Raw genomic sequence first — 21046 nt, forward strand, 5'->3', positions numbered from 1 at the left:
GCAAAATGAACCAAAGGAAGGATAAAAAAATTCTAAGCTTAGATACTCAGCACTATTAGGGCTGAAGAAATGGGAAAACTCATCTGTGTGACATCATCTTCATGCCAAAATAATTAGTAATGGTTGGAATCACTCATTGTGCATTAAGAAATCTTTACACTCAAGGTATTTTACCATTTTAAATGCATAGCGGTAAAACTCAAAAGGAAACATGATTCCTAGAATAAGCTCACTATTATTCCAGGCTTCAAAAAATACAACTGAAATAAAATGTATTCTCTTCTCCAAACCTCACAGATGAATAAAATATTGGTGAAAGTGACTAGTAAATAGAAAGTGCTCTTAGAACCTATTTAGAAATTTAACATAGGCATGGATTACTATTAGCTGTAGGCAATTTTAGTTTCATTAGGCACATTCTTTATTGAAAGTCTCTTGATGTATTATTAGATTTCCATATTTTTGCAATACTTTAAGATATATATGTTCTTAAGTTTCTAGCGACGGTGTAAATGTGAGTAAAAATAGGGCAGTTAGCTTATTTCCATGATTTTGACCTCGGTCAGGAGGGGTGTGGCCAGAGAACTTTCTTCTTCGCAGAGTTTGAGTGAAAAAGGGTTGCCATGTCATGCAGGGGTTTAGTGCTACCATGAGTTAGCCATTTTCTGAAAATGTTTTAGCAGTATCCTCTCAGGTAAAAAAGAGAAATCAGAATAGCCAAAGCAAAAATATGAAATACATTTCCATGTTAGACGTTTGTTTGCAGAAATATATGTAATAACAAGGGTGAGTCCCATACAATTGGTATCACCATATCTATTACAAAATGTCTAGGAAAAGATATTGATTTAAACATAAAATTCAAAATCTGAGTATGTTATACATTAATTCTATCAAGAGAAAGTGAATGTATGTCATTATTTTTGGTGCGTTTTCCGTGTGGTTTACAATTCCGGAGCACCCAAATTTCAGACCTACAAAAAAGACAATGCTTACGGTGGAGTTTTTCCAAATGAAAATAATTTACTCCATATCTCTCTCTTCCTGGGGCAGACCAATATCTTGGAGTCATTTTTAAAATTCACCAATAATAAATAAATAATCCAATATTAATTACAGATTTAGGTGTGATGCAGTGGAACTGTTTCATAATAACAGAGACAAAGACTATTACGATTTTCCACTTCACAGAGATTTGTTTCTGACCAGTTTCGATGCACTACGTAATTTCAAAGTGAAGCTCTCACTTCACTGAGTCCAATATATAAGTTAAATATAGGAGGTGGGGTCTATGGTCTTTTCCTCATTGCAAACAACTGAACTCTTCATATTCCTTTGTCTTTCCCTCTTACTCTACAAACCCTCAACCTAAACCTCCCACTTTTACCTTTTCTTTTCCCATCCTCAAGAGCGGTTATACCCACTTGCCTCTCCGCCAACCCCTCCCAGTACGTGGACACACCCTGACTTCCCCGCCTCTTATATTTAATATATATATATACATTGGACTCTATACAGTGAAAGCTTCACTTGGAAATAGTGTTGAGCATCGAAACTAGATGGAAATAAATCTTTCTTTAGTGGAAAATTGTAATAGTCTTCATCTCTGTTATTGAATAATCCAATGTTATTCGAGAAATCAACTTGCAACATCAATCTGCTATATGCTAATACAGCTATTTTCTGAGCTAGTGAATATAAATCAAATATATTTAGCATGCAATTTGTTCAACATAGAGATACCGTTATAAAAATATTGATCTTTTGTTTGCAAGGAAAATGATGGCGGTCAGAATTCAACTCAAACCGGATTATGAATATGATTATTCATTTTTGAAAGTATTTTATTTTGGGCATATATTTTAAAGTAGTAGAGCATTAGACTACTGACCGGAGGGTCCCGGGTTCAATTCCCGAGCAAGTCTCTGGGCACCTGCAGCTCCATCCAAGCTATGTGATTTTTCGGGTACCAAATCTTTCTGGGAAACCATAACCGGCACAGGGAAAGGAACTGGCCCCCCTACCCTGATGTGTGAATTTCACACGCCGTATTGTGCTTAGTACTGGATGAACTCTACCATCACCTACCAAACCGACCTTTGGGTTGAATACTGGGTTTATGGTTTTTATTTTAAAGTAACAGACATGAATCTGTACAACCTCACAAGTTGATTTGAAAATAATTTCTGGCAAGTACGAAACAAATGTTTGCTTTGAATATAATTTACTATGGCTTAGCTTTCTTTAACCCAGTATCTACTATGCATTCCTAATATACTCTTGGCGAGTTAAATTCCTCTACCAAGATATCACTCCTGGTAACCATTATGGCACTGAGAAAAACCGATTTGAGATGGGAAAATGTTTTCCAATAATGTTGGAATGCAGCCTAGCTCCTAAGGTTGAATTTTGTGTTTGATGCGTAAATTTTGTCCTTGGGGATTAAGAAAAGGGCAGATTTTTTCTACTATTTTCAGAGATCATTTTTCAAAGATTTGTAATAAGTTTGTTGGGAATTTTCCCAGCATGTTTGTTTGATATGAATATCTAACCCTCAGAGAACCGATGGATGGGAATGCTCCTTGAAATTTGTGCTGTGGCCAGGGCATCAATGTTGTCCTGGTAGACTTCAATTTCACTCCAATGCAGGGCCATCTTATACGCCACGATGCTTGCTTCCTCATTTAATCATTTTTTCATGCACTCCTGGCACTACCACCAAACTTTCTACTGGCATCTGCACACCTAATCTCTCATTTATCCTACAATAACCAACATTGCTGACTCCAATAGGGGTGGGGTAACGTCCTTATCTGCCATTCCAAGGGTCGAGGGTTCGATTCCTGCCTGGGTGGGTTTTCCTCCACCTAGGGCTTGGGTGTTTGTAAATGGGTTCTTGACATCGATGGCCATTCCGTCCATTGATGTCAAGAGCCAACGGCAGCATACAATGTATGCGTGAAGTGCTGAATTCAGACCATTGGTTAAGTGTGTGCATGACCGCAGATTGTATTGGTATTGATAAGATGACACTTCACAATATAACTGAAAATTTGAGGTTGGGAAAGATCTGCGATGAGCTCGTCTTGAAGGCCTGCTTCAAGATAACCGACTACCTTACAAAAATCAGCAACGTGATGATTCCCCAACCCCCTTACAGCCCCAACTTACAACACCAGCAGACTATTTCCAATTCCCAAGAGTGAAATCCTTCCTTGAAGGACACCACCATGGGACCCTAAGTGCCGTCAAAGATGCTTGCGCGTGTACCCCAAAAGACCTTCCGGAATCCACCTTACACAGAGCCTTCGAGTCATGGAAAAGCCACAGGAAAAAGTCTGCCGATGCTCAAGGGATGTGCTTGGACAAATTTTGCGGCATAGTAGCAATATCTTAATTTATTCTATTCTATATGTATTTTTTCTAAACTCTTACCCATAATTTTAATGCACACCTTGTAAACCAAAGTTATTTACTGGCATGACATGACTCACAGTCTTTCAATGCACAATTTACAAAACTAACAACACAAAGACAAAAGTAACATGAAGAAAAACTACAGGATTCTTTGAAATGTTTTTATATTTTTATACATCTCCAATTTTTCCAATGCAATTATTTTGTTGGAAACAAAATCAACTGATATAGTTGCAATCCATGAATCATTATTTTTACACTGTTGTGATGCCCAGAGATATGATATTCTGGGTGAATATACATATAAAATAGCATTTTGGATGAATCTTGGCATTCAAAAAATGAAGAGGTATACACTGAATTCATCAGACTCAACAGAAAATATTTTCATGCATATTGTCACCAATAACATAATGTACAGAATTTAAGTCGGTAAAAGTCTGGAGACAACCTGCACATTATCATTATTGCTAGCGTTACAACATTATAACCTCTAGTTTCCTTTGGTAGGCTTTGTAGATCACATCACATCACAAAGCACTACGTATTGCTGATCACTAGCCCACGTACTTAAAAGCACTTTGTAAACATGAGGAATTCCATGTGAATCATCTGAATGAGCGGAAAACAGCATGGATTCTAGATGACAGTAGGTAAATTGAATCAATGACATGACTGTGACTTATAAGTCATGGCATTGAAAATCATTTCCCAACAATCAATGGAATAAGGTGCAAAGAGTATATCACGCAGAGGTGACTAAACCTCTCATGCACTCGAAGGCAGATATGGTTGGATGAAAATTGACTCCTAAATTACATCAGTTCAACCAAATGAGATATCACTTATGTTTGCTGTCACATCGAGAAAAATTAACCAAGACAAACAGATGCACGAAGGAAAAAGAATGATCACAAAGTCAACCGATGGTCACCACATGAAATATTTCAAGGTTGCCATATTTTTACTTATAAAACTTATTGAAAAATGCCAAACTATTACTTCGATAATGGAGCACAATGAGACCGGGTGTTTCATGAATAACAGTGACAGCACATACCTAAAATTGAATGAAACCTTGGATATACGTCTTCTCCCAAATGCTCCACCACATTTTGTTTCACGCACATCAGAGTCAACCCAAACAACCATTCCAGCACGTGCTCCATGGAGAAGTTCTTCTTCAAGTCCAATCCATAAATGCTCACACGAGGAGACTCGGCATGAGTTTCTTGCCGGGCCACGCTTCCTTGGCATACTTCTTCTTCCTTGGCTCCTGAGCGGCTGCCGCCCCTGCCCCAGGGGCACTCTCGGGTGCCATTGGGGGCAAGCGAGGTCCCATCTGGGCAGAGGGCCCAGGCATCATGGGCGAGGAAATTTCTGGGGGCTCCTCGGGGACCACGTCCACGTCTGGTGCGGGGTTGGGCAGGGCAAGGCCCAGTTTGGAGGCCAGGGCAGATGAGAAGAGGAGCGTGGTGGGTGTGGTGGGCGAGGGGGCCAAGGGGGGAGCGGCTACCACTGCAGACGACGAGTGCGAGGGGGAGGCGAGGTGGTGGCGCTCTGGAGGCAGGTCGTGGTACAGGTGCGATGACGTTGGCACCAGCTGCAATTGCCTCGATACGTCAATGCCCAAACCAACGGCAGCTATCCCACCATCAGCTCTCAGCCTCTGCAAAGTGAGAACATGGCGATCTCCTTACAATTAGCCAGCACAAACAAAACGTGATCAAAGGGACTCTCTCTCAAGACATTAGTCAACTCAGCAAAGGAGCAGAAATGCAAGCACCAAACAGTGCACAATTGTGAGAGGGGCAGAAGAAGCATAAAAGGATTAGACAGAAAGGAAGAAATTAGAAAAAAGTGAACAAGTTTGATGAAACAACTTGAGGCTTTTTTGCTTTCGCCCATCAAAAAAGGGAAATGCAAAAAGGGTGTATTAATATGTCTCTGTATTATGTTGATTATAAATGATTTATTTATTTCACATTAATGCAAAAACAGCACTTTGGCCTTTACATTGGACTTTTAAACAAGGATATAACAATAGAAACAATTACAAGCACCCGAGCCCTAAATGGAGAAAAACCCACCAGGGTGGAATCAAACCCGTGACCGCTGGGTTGGCAGGCAAAGACTTTACCCTGCCATCACCTGGGCCAGCATAAATATTTCCAAAAAATATTGGAATGTTCACAAGATTTTCACCATAATTAAGAGGGCTTTTTAATAAAGGGGGCTCACAATTTTATATTTGTATAATTTATCATGCAAAAATTAAATTTGTTGTGACATTGTTAGCTTAATGCATATGTGGTACAAGTTTCATTGATTTGTCTGTGGTATGGCATCAATGCCAGTCATTTCCAGTTGGGATACGTTCAGCTCAGCCATGGCAAAGACAGGGGTACTGCACAATGAGCAATACCCTGAACTGACATTTTATTTTTGCCTCAACTTATCACCTGCAGAGGCCTACGTGCAATGCCACATTTAGAGTCTGCTCTTCCCTAGAGCTCGGGTAAAAGACGTTTGAAGAGAAAGGACAATGGATTTCAAAGGAAGATGGATCCGCAGTTCCACTCACCATTCTACTATGGAAGTGAACACCAAAACCGCTGCCCCCACCACGAGAGAATATCATTACCATCATCCATCATCCCTACCACTCTTCCAAGTCAACGAGTGACACCATAAGATCTAATTCTCTATCCCTCCCACCTTCATGTTCACCTTTTCACCCCTCCGCCTCCCCCCACTCACAAGGTTTACATGCAAAGAAGGCTTCTATGAAGACCAACTAATGATGTCATTCTACGTCGAAACCTGGGTCGTGTTTTTAAATAGAGAATGTCGAATTACAAAGTCAATGATTTCATTTCAATACGTTATGCAAATTCCATAAAGTTATGCTGGAGACAACAAACTCCTCTTATTCCTAATTTTTTGCACTTGAACAGTAACAGAGAATGGTCAACCTAGTTAAAAGGATGGGAAAAGTCAAAAAATAAGGCAAGGACAGTATTACCTCCATTCAGGGAATTGGGTATGAAATTCATGGCATGGATAAGTGCATCTTCTGCTGATCTTCCTCTGCTGTAGCCCCATCGTGAATTACTAATAACGTTGAAGCTTTCGAAGAATAAGTTCAACCTCTTATGGTAAATTAATTCAAATAGTTAAGAAAATTGTGACAAAAGAGCAATTGGTCAATAGTTTTAATGTCATTATTGCCACCCTTATTCTTATACACAGGGATAGTTTTACTTATTTTTAATGACTTTGGAAAGATTCCGCATCCAAGTGATTGGTTAATCAAGAAGACCAATGATTTGGTGATAGATTCCTATATTTCAAGAGAAAATTTCCTGGGATTTCATCAATTCCCAGGGTAGATTTTAAAATAACCTCAACATAAAATGTCATTGTTTTTGATAACCTACAATGTTATGCACAAGAAAATTGCTACCGCACTTCCACATCATTTAGTTTTTTCTTGGTAGGATGGTTATGCACAATGACTCCAGTTCAAAAGGAGTCGCGGTGTGTAACAAAGGCATTTATAAAAAAAAGACTAAGAAGAGTCACATTGCCAGGTTGATTAAAAATTGTTTAACAGTACTACCTGGAAAGGGAATTTGTACTTGTCCTGTCAGCTTCCTTTTTTCATAATGTAAAATTGTCTCGGTGTGAGATGGTTTCAAAAAAATTTATCATGCGTCATTCACTTGTCACCAAGAAGTAGCTTAATTAGAAACCTGGGGCCATAGTCATCGTTACTGCATCATGAAAACCAGATTACCAGGAAGCCTACATTTATCGTTCACAATAGCTGATCAATAATAATAGTAGTAATATGGCAAAATCAGCTTCACAAACTTATCAGTAAAACCACGCGTGAGCAACATGAACCACCGAGTGTAGAGATTGACTGTGTTGTGAACACCTGTCAAGGCATCCGATATAACAAGTTTTTCTTAGCATTATGAACGACGAAAATCAACGGCAAGAACATCTAAGAGCAACGAGGAGCAAACAATTTCAGTCAGTCCACAGTCTCCAAGAGCGTGAAGCCAATCAGGAGATACCACAGAATTTGAGCAAAGCAAAACAGCTGAGGCAAAAGCAGACAAAAGCCATTGAGGGGGAGAGCCAGTGCTATCCGAGTCATAAAAGAAGCAATTGGGAAAATAAAGGCGGCAGAAACAACAGTTCCAACAATGACATCATCCAAGAGGCAAGAGCAGGATTTCTGGTGAAACTGTTGACTGTTTGCAGAGGAGACAAATTTCCAGATGGGAGGAGACCATGCATGAATACTTCCATGGCTTTTGAAACCAATCACTCAAGTCTATAAATATACTACCTTGGTTGGGATGACAGTGCTTTGAACAAGGTTTCTAAACCTCCCAACAGATGGATCGACATCCTCGGGATTAATTATTTCCTCATCCTCATTGAATGAAACTCCTTTCTTCCTCTTTTTTCTCTTGAGGGCCGCAGCTGGCGGCCGGATTTCATCAGTATCCACAGATATTCCAAGCATTGATATACGTCGATTGTGAGCAGTGTTGAACTCTGTGAGATTCTGAAAATATTGCAAAACAATTTCTATTACTCAGAGAAAAATCAACTTTGATGTGTGGTTCATATAAATCCTACATACAAGGGCTGAACAATGCAAGGAGAGCTATTTAAGAAATAGCAGGTAAATCAATTGACTCAGGTGGGGAGTGAATTTACATGGGCAAACACCATTGAATGCACAATGGATTTGGAATAGTGAATATTAATGACCCAGAAAAATTGGTTTCACTACAGCAATTATTAATTGAAGTATTGCAGGTCTGGAAATAACATCAATATTGTATACATAGTACAAAGTATGATCAGTACTAGAGGCTATGCCAGGCTTTGCTGGACTAATTTATCCATACAGCTGCAACAGGCATTAATTCGTACAGTAGGTCTTTTTATGCATGTGGGGAGTTCCTTCATCATGGTTTCATCAGTGGGATTGGGCAAATATGATTGATTTCGCTAGCTATAATGAACACTGAATTTTAAAAAATGAACTCATGCACTTTAAATCATTAAATTGAACAGGAAATAATCAGAGAGTATCAGCACGATGCATAATAGTGCCACCCGGCCTAGCGGAGCACCAATCCACAGTGCAATCACCCACCCACCCACCGTTGGTCCATTTCCGGCTGTCGGCTCTGGGCCGAGGGCGTATCAAGGGAGCACGGACGGGGCACATTTGCAACAGCTGTTTAAAATGTTCAAAGGACCTGCGCAGCGACTTGCATAAATTATAATATACCCAGGTAAAAGATATAATGGAAGCCTGAAACAGTAGATTATATGTGAGAGAAAGTATTTCACTCCTCATTGAAGGGAATGAATCGAAATCCTGATTCTGAGTGGAACCTGTGTGGCCATCTGTGTGCAAAAAAGCTTCCTTTGTTTTAAAATTGATGATTTCAATCTCAAAAATTTCCAGAAAAATATATGCAAATAGAACATAACTTGTCACTTTGTACATTTTCACCTTAAATGTGCAAAATATTAGAAGCCCTTGATTGATATCCCCAAATAAACAAACAAAAAAAATTAATTTTAAATTTATAAATAAGTAAGATTGAAACATAGAAAAATAAGTAAACTCACATATATATTATTATGCAATGATGGTCATGCTGTCTTGATTGCTCAAAGAAGAATCAAGATTCCTCTTCCATTGACAATACAGCATGATACAAACAAAACAATATTAAATATGAGTCCTTTTCATTTGTCTACGCTTCATTTCAGTATGTACTCTGTTGTTGCACATATATTTATTTATTTTTATTAGGTAATCTACCGGTTAAGGTAGGTTTTTGGATGGACACAACTACCAAATAAATATTTTATTACTCCTAACAAAACACAAAATCAAGCATCCTACTCTACACAAGGTCCCTCTTCATCTCTGAGTACTTCCTCCCTCCCTTCATCACGTCCAACATCCCTATCCTGTTCCTTCCCTTTCCTTGTTTGCCTAACATTCTCCCCTCAATTACAGTCTTCCACATTCCACTGCCGATCAATTCGCCCTTCCGCCACGTTTCCTGCCTCCATAGGATTTCTCCCAACAAACCCCTCTCTTTGCCCACCATACCAAGTACTTCCTCAATTGTTTTCTTCTCTGTCCATTTCACCTTCTCCATTCTTCTCCACACCCACATTTAAAAAGCCTCCAGTGTATGTCCATCCTCCTGCTTCAATGACCACATTTTCACGCCGTACATAGCTACGCTCCATATCAAAGTTTTTACGAGTCTTTTCTTAATATCCTAACTCAAAGTCCATGTCATCAACTCCCTCCTCCTTGTGAAAGCCTCTTTGCCTAGTGCAATTCTTCTCCTTACGTCCCTACTCCTTTGACCCTGTTGGTCCAAAACACTTCCGAGATACGTAAACTACTGTTCTACCTGCTCTAGTTTTTGCCCTCGTATTTTAATGTTTAGCTTAGCCTTTTCCTTTCTAGAAAATCGCATAACCTTTGTTTTATTAATATTGATTCTCATCCCATACCTGTCGCACAGAACTTCCAATTCACTCAGCAATGCTTGCAACCCCTTGGCTGACTGACAAACTAAAGCTTGGTCATCAGCAAACCTAACTGATTTTACGAATTCCCCACCCACTTTCATTCCTACCTCCAGCTCTTCCCATGCCTCTTTAATCATTTCCTCTACATACAGGTTGAACAGCAATGGTGATAATGGGCAACCCTGCTTTACACCTCTTCCTAACACTACCCATCTGGACTCCCCGTTCCCCCTCCGCACCTGAGCAGTCTGAGACATGTAAAGGTTGTGGTTTAGCCTCCTTTCCCTCCAATCTATTCCTATTTTCTGTAATATACTCATTAGTTTTTCCCAATTCACTCTATCAAACACTTTTTTGAAATCTACGAAACAGGCAAATACCTCCTGATTGTGTTCTATATTCCTCTCGATTAATAATCTCATTACTGCAATGGCATCACATGTACCTCTCCCCTTCCTAAACCCAAACTGGTCATCCCCTAAGTAAACATTTGCCCTACTCTCTATCCTTTTGTTTATGATCCTGAGAACAACTTAAGCTGTGTGGGATATCAAACTTATTGTCCTGTAGTCCTCATATGATGTAGCCTTTGCCTTTTTTGGAATAGGAACTAAAACTGATCTCACAAAGTCTGCCAGCCAGATTCCTTTCTCATAGACATTACGAATTAGCACTTATAGCCTCTTCCTCCCACATTTTAGTAGTTCCGCAGCCTTATTTAGCTTCATCTCCCTTAATGCCCTTTCTATCTCATTGTCGAGTAATACATATATATTTTTTTTTAGCATTTCAATCCTATGATTGGTTTACTGCAGCGCATATCTTTCCATTCCAGTGTATTTGAATGCAAGACAAGGCTGCATATTCTAGGGATATAATGTGGTGATTTCCCATTGCCTTCCACATAGCAGTACTGCGGCCGATACCGTGCACTTCATTCTCGCCCGCAGCTGTGGCAGCTGATGCCAGTCCGACCCACTCGGTCTCCACAACCAGCGCCTAATGGTGAAACTGCTTCCTTTCACCATGAGTATTTATTTGACGTTTGGCGGGATTTCGTGTGATCCGTTCGATTCCGCCTTCCCCACCTTTATTGTGTTCCTCCTTTATATGTGTTCCTATCCCTTTTCCTTATATCTGTTTCTGTATATATGAGTATTTATTCGCCGTTTGGCGGGATTTCGTCTTTGAATGTGTATTTGGCCAATGTGGCTCATCTCTTTCTTCTGGCTATGCGTGCCACGAAACGCACTGCTCCTTTCCTGTATGATGTTGTATGAATTCTAAACCACTGTCCTTTTCTCTTGTGTATTGTCTATTTCTCCTTTGGTGGGTGAAACAGTCCCCTGACGCCATCTCTTGGCTAAAGAATCGGGGCGCTTGGCGACATATTAGACCCACGGATCTCAGGGTAAATTACGTTTCCTCGATAGCTCAAGTGGTTAAGAGCATCCGCCCAGAAAGTGGAAAGATCCGAGGTTCGAGTCCCGGTCAAGGAAATATTTTTACTCTTGTGATCCGTTCGATTCCGCCTTCCCCACCTTTATTGTGTTTGTCCTTTATATGTGTTCCTATCCCTTTTCCTTATATCTGTTTCTGTATATATGAGTATTTATTCGCCGTTTGGCGGTATTTCGTGTTAGAATATATATATATATATATATATATTCATATATATATATATATATATATATTCATATATATATATATATATTCATATATATATATATATATATATATATATATATATATATATATATATATATATATATATATATATATATATATATATATATATATTCATATATATATATATATATATATATATATATATATATATATATATATATATATATATATATATATATATATATATATATATATATATATATATATATATTCATATATATATATATATATATATATATATATATATATATATATATATATATATATATATATTCATATATATATATATATATATATATTCATATATATATATATATATATATATATTCATATATATATATATATATATATATATATATATATTCATATATATATATATTCATATATATATATATATATTCATATATATATATGAATATATATATATATATATATTCATATATATATATATATATTCATATATATATATGAATATATATATATATATATATTCATATATATATATATGAATATATATATTCATATATATATATGAATATATATATATATATATATATATTCATATATATATATATGAATATATATATTCATATATATATATGAAATATATATATATATATATATATATATATATATATATATAGTATTTATATTCATATTAATGTATATATATATATATATATATATATATATATATATATATATAGTATTTATATTCATATTAATGTATATATATATAATATATTTACACTTTTTATTTGTATCATATATGTTTAGGAATGCTGGATCCCTCCTGAACTAATGACTCCAAAAACATATGTAAAATTTGTTGGCTGCTTAGCGATGCATTTGAATGCAACAAAGGGATGGTAATTTGGGTATCTGAAAGGACGGAGGTTGATTGGAGGTTTTCCAGGAAATGGTACGCACCTTCAATGACTGAAGGTAGGGAGTGGCCAATTGGCTTAAGGTAGTGGTCTATATTTACAGAAATTCTTTCTGTCAGGAAGCTGTGTGAGGATAAAATCAGAAAACTGGGACTGTCGGTTTTATGGATCGTCAGGTAGATATAATAGTGAGTGAAGCGTGGGAGGGGAGCACAAAGTCGGGCAATGTCTTCGACGGATTGCTGAATGACAGAAATTGAGTTGATTCCTCCTGAAGTGTGGGATTTGGATCCTGAGGTTCTTGCCTCTAGGAAGAGGTATTGGAAGGTTGTGTTTACCTCCCTTATGCAGTCCGTGGTTTTGAAAACTACCACCTGCGGGCCTTTGTTGGCGGAGGTAATGAATACATATATTTGGATAAGCAATTAATTTTTTTCATACCTGAGTAATTGGCAGGGGACAGATTGGGTGGAGGGACTTGAGGATTCCCTGGATAAATTCTCCTAAAATCATTCCCTCCTCCAACAACAATACCCTGAACCCCTACTGAACAAAAGAATCCGAAAACATGCATACACTCCCCAACCTCCCTTCACCACAGACACCCTCCCCTTTTTAATTTGTACAACCTATGTCCCTGGCTCAGGGTCTCGGAGATTCGCCCTAAAAACCTTTACCCCATCCTCAAGAATAACAATTTCATGACCAATGTTTTTCCCAAATGCCTCACAGTTACATTCAAAAGCCCTGCTAACCTATCAGATCTCCTCTCTCTCTACGATGAGGCTAGCCGGTGTGCGCACACACCGGGCAACAACACAGCAACGCCAATGGTGCCAATGAGCAGGTTGACAGTGGTATGAGTCTTTTATGATGGAGAGCACTATTGGAGGTAGGCAATGGCCAAGGGAGGTGGTCTCAGAAATCACAGCATTTCACTCTTGGCTCTACTGGCATCCATTTATTGAGGCTGGATTTTCCATACAAGACAGTGTTATTGAGCCTCTCCATTTGATCTAAAATGCAGTTTATGCCATGCGCATCAAATATTCCCTCTTAAACTTAGTAGAATATTCACCTGATGATGATGCACAGCACCGAAACCATGGTCGTGAAATATTAAATCCTTTTGGTGGAAATGTTAAGTTTCTTTTTACCCTCATAATGTTTAGGCCAGTTGATAGCACACCTGAACCTAGCTTAATGAGCACCTTGCATAGCTAGTAACTGTCACTGCGAACAAAATTGTTGGTCCAGAAAATTACTCCCTTAATGAGTAAATTTTCCCTTACTGAGTGACGAGGGGAGGGGAATCCACAAAATGATTGCCCGCCTGCTACTTCAGTTAGTTTTTAGCTTAGTGTTGCTATTGATCATACATTTTTCCAAACTTGAGTTCAGATTTATTAATAGTGATTCTTTAGCGCAAAGATTAATAATATTTTGCACAGAGTTTTAAAGAAGACACAGAAGAAAAATCCATCAGAGAAAAGTCACAAAAGAATAAATATTACAGTAGAAATGAAAAGTAAAATCACTGAAAATCAGGGACAAGGCGTGGGCGCGGCTGATCTAGTATGACATCGACAATTGGCCTTTCTTCAAGAACACAGACAAGAGTAAGGAGATCGATGCATCAAATAGAGTGACTAGAATATAAACATATTCTCAATGGTGTTGAAAGGTTGCTTCTCATACACACGTACATGAATGAAAAGCAATTGCATGCGACACCATTAACGAGAAGAGAATTTGGAAGAAGGGGAAGTGATTTCCACTGATCTCACTAATAATATGCCAGGATCATCAAGTATACATACAGTATAAATGAAAAGTAAATTCATTGAATATCAGGAACAAGGTGTGAGAATGGCTGATCTAGTACACACATCAAGAATTTATGCAGGTAAATGAAATAAATTGGTAAGTATAATTACTCAATTTGGTAAACATATTTAACATTGAGAAAAAAACCTCAGAAAGATTCAAAAATATAATTTTTTTCAAAAGTTCACACATTCTATGGGGGAAGTTAATACCCCTTTAATCTGCCTATTAAATGCAGTTTGTTAAAAATGTGCAACCTTGAAAAACATTTTTGGAATGTCATAAAAATTTTCTAGGCATTTATATTAATTAGCACTTATAGCATGAAATTATAAGAATACAGAAAATGGTACGGCAATCAGCACTGAATCACTTGACATGGAATCACTCACAGTTGAGACAATATGCTGCTTCAGCTAAAGAACTTCATTTTAAGTATTACATATTATGTTTGCAGACACAAAAAGACTTAGTGCAATGTGAATGAACGGTTTGATTATTTTCTATTGTAAACAACCTAAGATGATTAAGCTTGAGAGTTTGTAAGTGAATCACAATTCTAATTAACATTTCATTGATATCAAATAGTCATGAAAAGTTTTTATCTTGGACATTCGAAATTGGAGGCTGCAATCTTTTTATGGGAATTTTAACAACATTGACTCAATTCAAGACCTTTTTCAATTCTTAAATACGTAAAATCACTGCTTACATCCAACTCGGTTTCTGTTTCGGGTAGTCCCAAAAGTCCTCCTTCAGCCTCGTTAGCCTCTGAAGTGTAATCTTCGCGCTCCAGCTCTTCCATGATAATTGGCCGAGACCCTGGGGCTGCTTGTGGGCGTTCCCTGAGCACGTAGCGACGGGTGGACATTCCAAAATGGAAAGTACTATCCACTGGAAGTTGAGTGGGTTTGTGAGCCTCAAGTTGAAGACTACCAATAAAAGTACCATGTCCTAAAAAAGAGTGTTCATTAAAATAGGGGATTAAATAATTTACGAGCTTATTCCGCACACTTAGAGAGGCATGTGGGAAGTCCAGCAAAACTCAAGGAAGAACTTACTACTAGCCAAGTCAACAAGAAAGGCTCTATGTAAATGTTTATGGTACACAAGCGCTGAGTGGACACGAGAGCAAGACGCATGATCAATACAGAAATCGTTCAACTGGGCATTTCGTCCAAACAAGTAACACTTCTTCTCATCGATCATCAATTTCTGTTAAGGGAGAAAACATGAATTATCAGGTCTCGATATACTCCTAATATTTAAACCCATGCTGTCGCTTTCCCTATAACACCTACCTGAATCAGTTTTCCAGCTTTTAGAACATCCAAATGCAAGCCGACGGGAGGCTTGCCTGCCCTGCAAATAGAGGATCATAATAAAAATTATAACAATTGTTTTTCTTTTGACATTTCAGAAAAATTCTGCAACGTCTAGGTCTGAATATTTTCACTAATTCATCAGAACAGTTCTAACTAACCAACTGGGTATATCGTAATGGTTCGCCATACTTTTAAAATATCAGTGAACTATAAAAACAATGATCGCCTCATAATCGTCAACTATTTTCATCTCTGGAGCTCAACTCCTAATACATTGAATACGAACAGGGAAATTGTTACTTCTTCATTTTGTCCTTTGTTTACATTTTAAAATACCAATTGTTATGAAACAGAAATTCCGAAGACGCAAATTTTCGACAGACCATTAGAGAGGCGATTAAGCCCCTTTACCCGCGAAGATGTGAAGCTTTGTAATGGGACCTGGTGGAGCCAGCGGTATTCGCTGACACTACCACTCACAACCCTTAAGCCGACAATACTACGTACGTCGTGAATAGTTTCCTTCCCCCATATCCCCTATAAGGATTTTATGGAATCATGTAGACGAAGTTGTTTACTGCGAAATCAACATATTTGTGAATTTTACGTTTGTTTATTTTCTTTGGATACATACGCCTATAGTCATGGTGCACTCTGAAGTGCATATTTTAAATTAAAATTTCGCATATATTGCCGTTGTATGCGTGATTGTACTTAAATGTTTGCCAACTTTGATAGCAATAATATGTGATGAAGGCTACTATTTAGATCTTAGAGTATGTTTGGATAAACTGCCAGTACACCTTGGAATTTTCTTCATTTACCAATTCAATTTCCAAATTCTCGTCATCATAGTTGATACCCTTCCAAGTTGGATAACCATTTCAATTTCCTATGTAAATGCAATTTAAAATATCCCAATGTTACCATAAGCAACTTTTTATCTTAACGAGCAAGGCTCGTAGCAGACTAATACAGGATAGCCTTTCACTTGTATAACCTCTACATTCTTTGCCACAAGTTTCGTGAGGGATATACCAAAACCGAATGACAGAGGGGCTAAGCGGCAATGAACACGAAGATTGGCTAGATAGAGGAAGAGAGGGCTCAAAAAACTAATGGTATTTTAGTATACATGTAGCAATATTTACCAAATCGAATATGGAGAAAGTATCTTACAGATATACTTTGCTAACGATTCAATTAGAGAGATTAAGTTTAGAATATATAGCTATAAGACCTCCTTTTCACCACGAACGATAAGGGATCATAATAACGTGTTTCGACCGCGTTAGTACTATATTCGGGTTAAAATTAGTAAGGTGTCTATTAACCCCCTGTCACACACCCTTGCGGTGTCTTTCAGGCTACTAAAATAAATAAATAAAACGATGTATAGCTTTGCCAGTGTATATCACATTTACTGACATGACTAACCATCACCATTACGTATTCAGTGAGCCCCATGTTGTAAAGTTGTTAGCTTAGCACGGCTGTGTACATTCATTTGGCAGAAAATAAAGAATCACGATAATCGACAGAGGTCGACAAGGTAGTTAAGTAGTGGCCGTATAGATAGCACTGAGCTTTAGATGAAGCTCGTAGACGCGTCACGTCCGGTTTCTTATTCAGATAGGTAGTGTACTTGTTTCATCTTCTGTGTCATGATTGAAATGTATTGATGTCCATCCGTGGACTATGATAAGTTTTTATACAATTGGGTGGGATATATCGAATATATTTTTAACGTACTTAAAAATTTTACACTTAATTTGCAGGTAAACCCCGACATAATGTCTGGATCAGATGGAGAAACGTAAGTGTGCATGTGAACCATGTGGTTACGTTATGGATTCATTACTAATTGTGTTTCAGAATTTATGACGTTTGTTATTTGTAAATCGGTACAAATATGAAGGTTTTAATGTGATATTTACGCCCGACTGGTGTTCTATTGACTACATATCATTTTGATGTGAACTGTGAGCGTCGACCCCATCCAATTCTTGTGTATTTGAGAACATATCAATTTATGTTGGTAATGTATACCATACGTTGTTTTCCTCTGTAATAATACCTGTAGGTGTATAGGTAACTTTTACGAGTGCGTTGACGTTACTCCCTGAACGTGAATTCCGGTTCAGGTTTCTTACGTGGGTTAGTGCTTTCTTTTGAAACGTTTCTCTCCGATCAGTTTCGGGCGCAAAGGCGATAAATGCTGTAAACCTTCTTGGCTGCATTTTCGAGTTTTGGCCCTTGTTAATGTTTTAACACAAAGGAAATGCAATTGATACCACCTTGCATTGGCAAATTGGTTTACCAAGATATATCACTTATGGGTACGACCAGTCGTACACACTTATTCCGAAAATCAAATGTAACCGCCACGACTACGTAAATGCAAAATTTATAACTATTCTGATATTGTATGATCCTCCCTACCCATGTGTGGGTTAATGCATGTTAATTTCTTTCGGTTCACGCCTACTCAAACTAATTTTATTCTCATATAAAGTTCAAGATTTTTAATGCCTAAATACCAAATATATTATAATTAATATATAAAAGAGGTGAACTAGCAAGATTGTCAGAGAACCTTCAATTATTAGCGCTTTTGTCATATTTGTGTGAAAAAATTATGTGACAGTTTATATGAAACAGCCATCATTGTTGGTAGAAGTTATAGAGATTAAACACTTAAGATTACATCGAATCATCAAGCCCTACTAATGATGATGTAGATGGATTAATTTTAATGCCAACAACATATAGTTGGAATCAAAATTTACGGGAAAACTAACTGGACCAAGGTTAGATCCTCTCGCGAAGGATAAAATTCGGAAATTTCTTTTGCTGTATTAATTGTTATAAGTAACTCAATTAATTCAACCTCAGAAATTTAATATCCTTGGTCTTTAGGGCAGGTATCGTTCATGAATACAAAGCTTACACTTCTTCTCATTTTTAGTGCGGAATACATGCGATATGGGTTAGCTTATCAACTAATTAATTTTCTGGTGGCCTACCGCATAATGAAGAAGATTGTGAATGCCTATTATTCGTCAGGCAATGCCAATCTGATAATTTTTGTTAATGTTTGGAAATTTTCAAGTATTGGTGTACGGGTGTAAGTAATTCGTAGAATGAGATAAAATTTGTTCGAAGTTAGTCAAGGGTTAAGTATGCTGGATGGATCACCATGATGACATGGCAACCAAACAGGTTCCCTCTGCTGAGATATGTCACCCATAGTAAGCAGTGCTGAGAAATGCCGACTGAGTGTGATCTAAGCCGAAACGAAACCTAGGACGTGGAATGAGCAAGTGTGATCCGGCTCTTATTAATTATATAAATTCATTTTTTCAGTGATGTCCCATCAGCCGCTGCTGATGGGTCAATGGATGTGAACACGGCCCTGCAGCAAGTTCTCAAGTCTGCCCTGTGTCATGGAAGCTTGGCGCATGGACTGCACGAAGCTGCAAAAGCCCTGGACAAGTAAGCAGCAGATAATTGATGTGAACCTTGTTCAGTGCCCTCACACGTGTACCCGTGACGCTTGTTCAGAAATGGCTTTTGTGGCCTTTACTGCTCACTTCATATTAACGTAATATTTATGCTCATATTGTCTTTAAACGTCTTAGTTCCAAAATTCCATTCATTTTAAAACCTATTTTTCTGATTTCTGACTAAACTAAGCTTTCACATGACTTTTATCTCATCAGTTCCTCTAAGTGCGCTTCATTGCAAGTCAAGAAGTGGTGTGTGTCAGTGTAGTTTCTAAATAATCAAATGATATATCTATATATATATGTGTGTGTGTATATATATATATATGTGTGTATAGATATATATATGTGTGTGTGTATATATATATATATGTGTGTATATATATATACACTCCAGATAGATATATATATACATATAGATATATATATATATATCTGGAGTAACTTATGATCAAACGAAATCCTGGCCATATAGTGCACATGGTTTCTATTAAGTGGTCACAGATCTAGCCCCACTGTCTTAAAACTGTCCAGCGTCAAAGTTTGAATGAAAATTGTTGAAAATAATGAGATATTTCAATCAATATTGCAGCTGTAAGTTTGTAATTATGAGTAAACAATTGCTACAGGAAGTACAAATCTTATGTTCAACAAAAGTGCACTTATATTTGGAACATGTTTGAACTGGTAGGCCAATTTTTGCATGATTTTGACACTGACTAGGTAGTTAAAGTTATATATTTTGCCGGAAAGTCTGCAGTAAATTTTGACAGTAGTTTCAAGAAAGAGCCCAGGTAAAACTGCAATTTTTGAGCATTAAGCGAGGTGAAATTTCATGAGAAATCGATGTAGCAGCTATTATTAGGAGATAGATTATATATATATATGAAGTAGGAGCTATTATATTGGGAGATGTGTTCAAAAGTTTTCATTCTGGGAGAGTGAATAGTAGTGGTATCATTACTTACCAAGTTTGGCAAAGAATTATGTCTTGAAACATTGTAGAAGTATGTTTGGTACATTGTCTTGCGGTTTTTCCCAATGTGAAAAGCAAAATGAACTGTGAGATGTTCAGACGATCACCATGATGATATGACAACCAGGCAGGTTCCCTCTGCTGAGATGTCACCCAAATAAAACAGTGCTGTGAAATGCCAACTGAGTGTGATCTTTCCTATGATTGGGGCAATCAATGGGTTGTCTGGTCCCAGGTTCATTTACGCCACCTTACCGTGAAACAACTCCATTTTCAGGAGGCAGGCCCTTCTCTGCATCCTGGCTGAGAATTGTGATGAGCCCATGTACAAGAAACTTGTCCAAGCCTTGTGCAACGAGCATCAAATACCTCTCATCAAAGTGGATGATAACAAGAAGCTAGGCGAGTGGGCAGGGTTGTGCAAAATAGACAACACTGGCAAAGCTCGGAAAGTTGTCGGGTGCTCCTGTGTTGTTGTCAAGGTCAGTGAAGGGAAGGCTGAGGCCCAATTTTGTCCTATCTCGTTAAATTCTCTTGTAATGTCTCATTTGTTAATGGTTGAGGATTTCATGAAATTGAGTGTTGGCCTTGACCAGAACTTGAAGTTAACTCTCAGTTTACAAAGACTTGGCAAATGCTGACCTGAGTATAAATAGAATATTATTAAGTTGGTGTCTAATGGTGTTTTCTTATTTCAGGACTGGGGTGATGAGACACCAGCTGGCGACGTCTTGATGAAATACCTAGGGCAATCGAGGGATACCTAATTGTGTGTTTGTGTATGTAATAAGAGTGAATAATACAATTTTTTAAATCCAGTTT

General features: G+C 37.7%; 2 protein-coding genes across 3 annotated transcripts; one reads left to right on the plus strand and one right to left on the minus strand.

Annotated features, from left to right (window-relative positions):
* Window positions 1–3601: 3601 nt before the first annotated feature.
* On the minus strand, window positions 3602–16260 carry NiPp1 (nuclear inhibitor of protein phosphatase 1). Its single transcript, XM_071590966.1, has 6 exons — window positions 15901–16260; window positions 15719–15779; window positions 15479–15632; window positions 15130–15371; window positions 7781–8002; window positions 3602–5086 (listed from the first exon to the last, which is right to left on the minus strand). Exons 1-6 carry the CDS (start codon window positions 15927–15929, stop codon window positions 4622–4624), a joined length of 1173 nt encoding a protein of 390 aa, XP_071447067.1. The 5' UTR covers window positions 15930–16260; the 3' UTR covers window positions 3602–4621.
* Window positions 16261–17356: 1096 nt separating this feature from the next.
* LOC139692730 (small ribosomal subunit protein eS12-like) lies at window positions 17357–21042 on the plus strand. 2 transcript variants are annotated; one of them, XM_071590969.1, is made up of 5 exons: window positions 17357–17378; window positions 17521–17558; window positions 19109–19237; window positions 20502–20706; window positions 20923–21042. In XM_071590969.1, exons 2-5 carry the CDS (start codon window positions 17536–17538, stop codon window positions 20989–20991), a joined length of 426 nt encoding a protein of 141 aa, XP_071447070.1. In that variant the 5' UTR covers window positions 17357–17378; window positions 17521–17535; the 3' UTR covers window positions 20992–21042. The 2 variants fall into 2 exon arrangements, with proteins under 2 accessions (XP_071447070.1, XP_071447068.1); XM_071590967.1 differs by lacking the exon at window positions 17357–17378 and adding an exon at window positions 17394–17417.
* The last annotated feature ends 4 nt before the right edge of the window (window positions 21043–21046 follow it).

This window comes from Hetaerina americana, unplaced genomic scaffold, assembly GCF_022747635.1.
Source record: "Hetaerina americana unplaced genomic scaffold, ioHetAmer1.1.p SCAF_40, whole genome shotgun sequence".
Taxonomy (NCBI): domain Eukaryota; kingdom Metazoa; phylum Arthropoda; class Insecta; order Odonata; family Calopterygidae; genus Hetaerina; species Hetaerina americana.

What these genes read in the sequence shown, in the direction of transcription:
- NiPp1 (XM_071590966.1), bottom strand. Translation starts at nt 15,929, where the DNA reads ATGGCGAACCATTACGATATACCCAGTTG. An exon ending in CATTACGATATACCCAGTTG is followed by an intron (nt 15,780 to 15,900) that starts GTTAGTTAGAAC and finishes CTCTATTTGCAG; the next exon opens with GGCAGGCAAGCCTCCCGTCG. An exon ending in AAGCTGGAAAACTGATTCAG is followed by an intron (nt 15,633 to 15,718) that starts GTAGGTGTTATA and finishes CTCCCTTAACAG; the next exon opens with AAATTGATGATCGATGAGAA.
- LOC139692730 (XM_071590969.1), top strand. Translation starts at nt 17,536, where the DNA reads ATGTCTGGATCAGATGGAGAAAC. An exon ending in GCTGCAAAAGCCCTGGACAA is followed by an intron (nt 19,238 to 20,501) that starts GTAAGCAGCAGA and finishes CTCCATTTTCAG; the next exon opens with GAGGCAGGCCCTTCTCTGCA. An exon ending in GCTCCTGTGTTGTTGTCAAG is followed by an intron (nt 20,707 to 20,922) that starts GTCAGTGAAGGG and finishes TTCTTATTTCAG; the next exon opens with GACTGGGGTGATGAGACACC.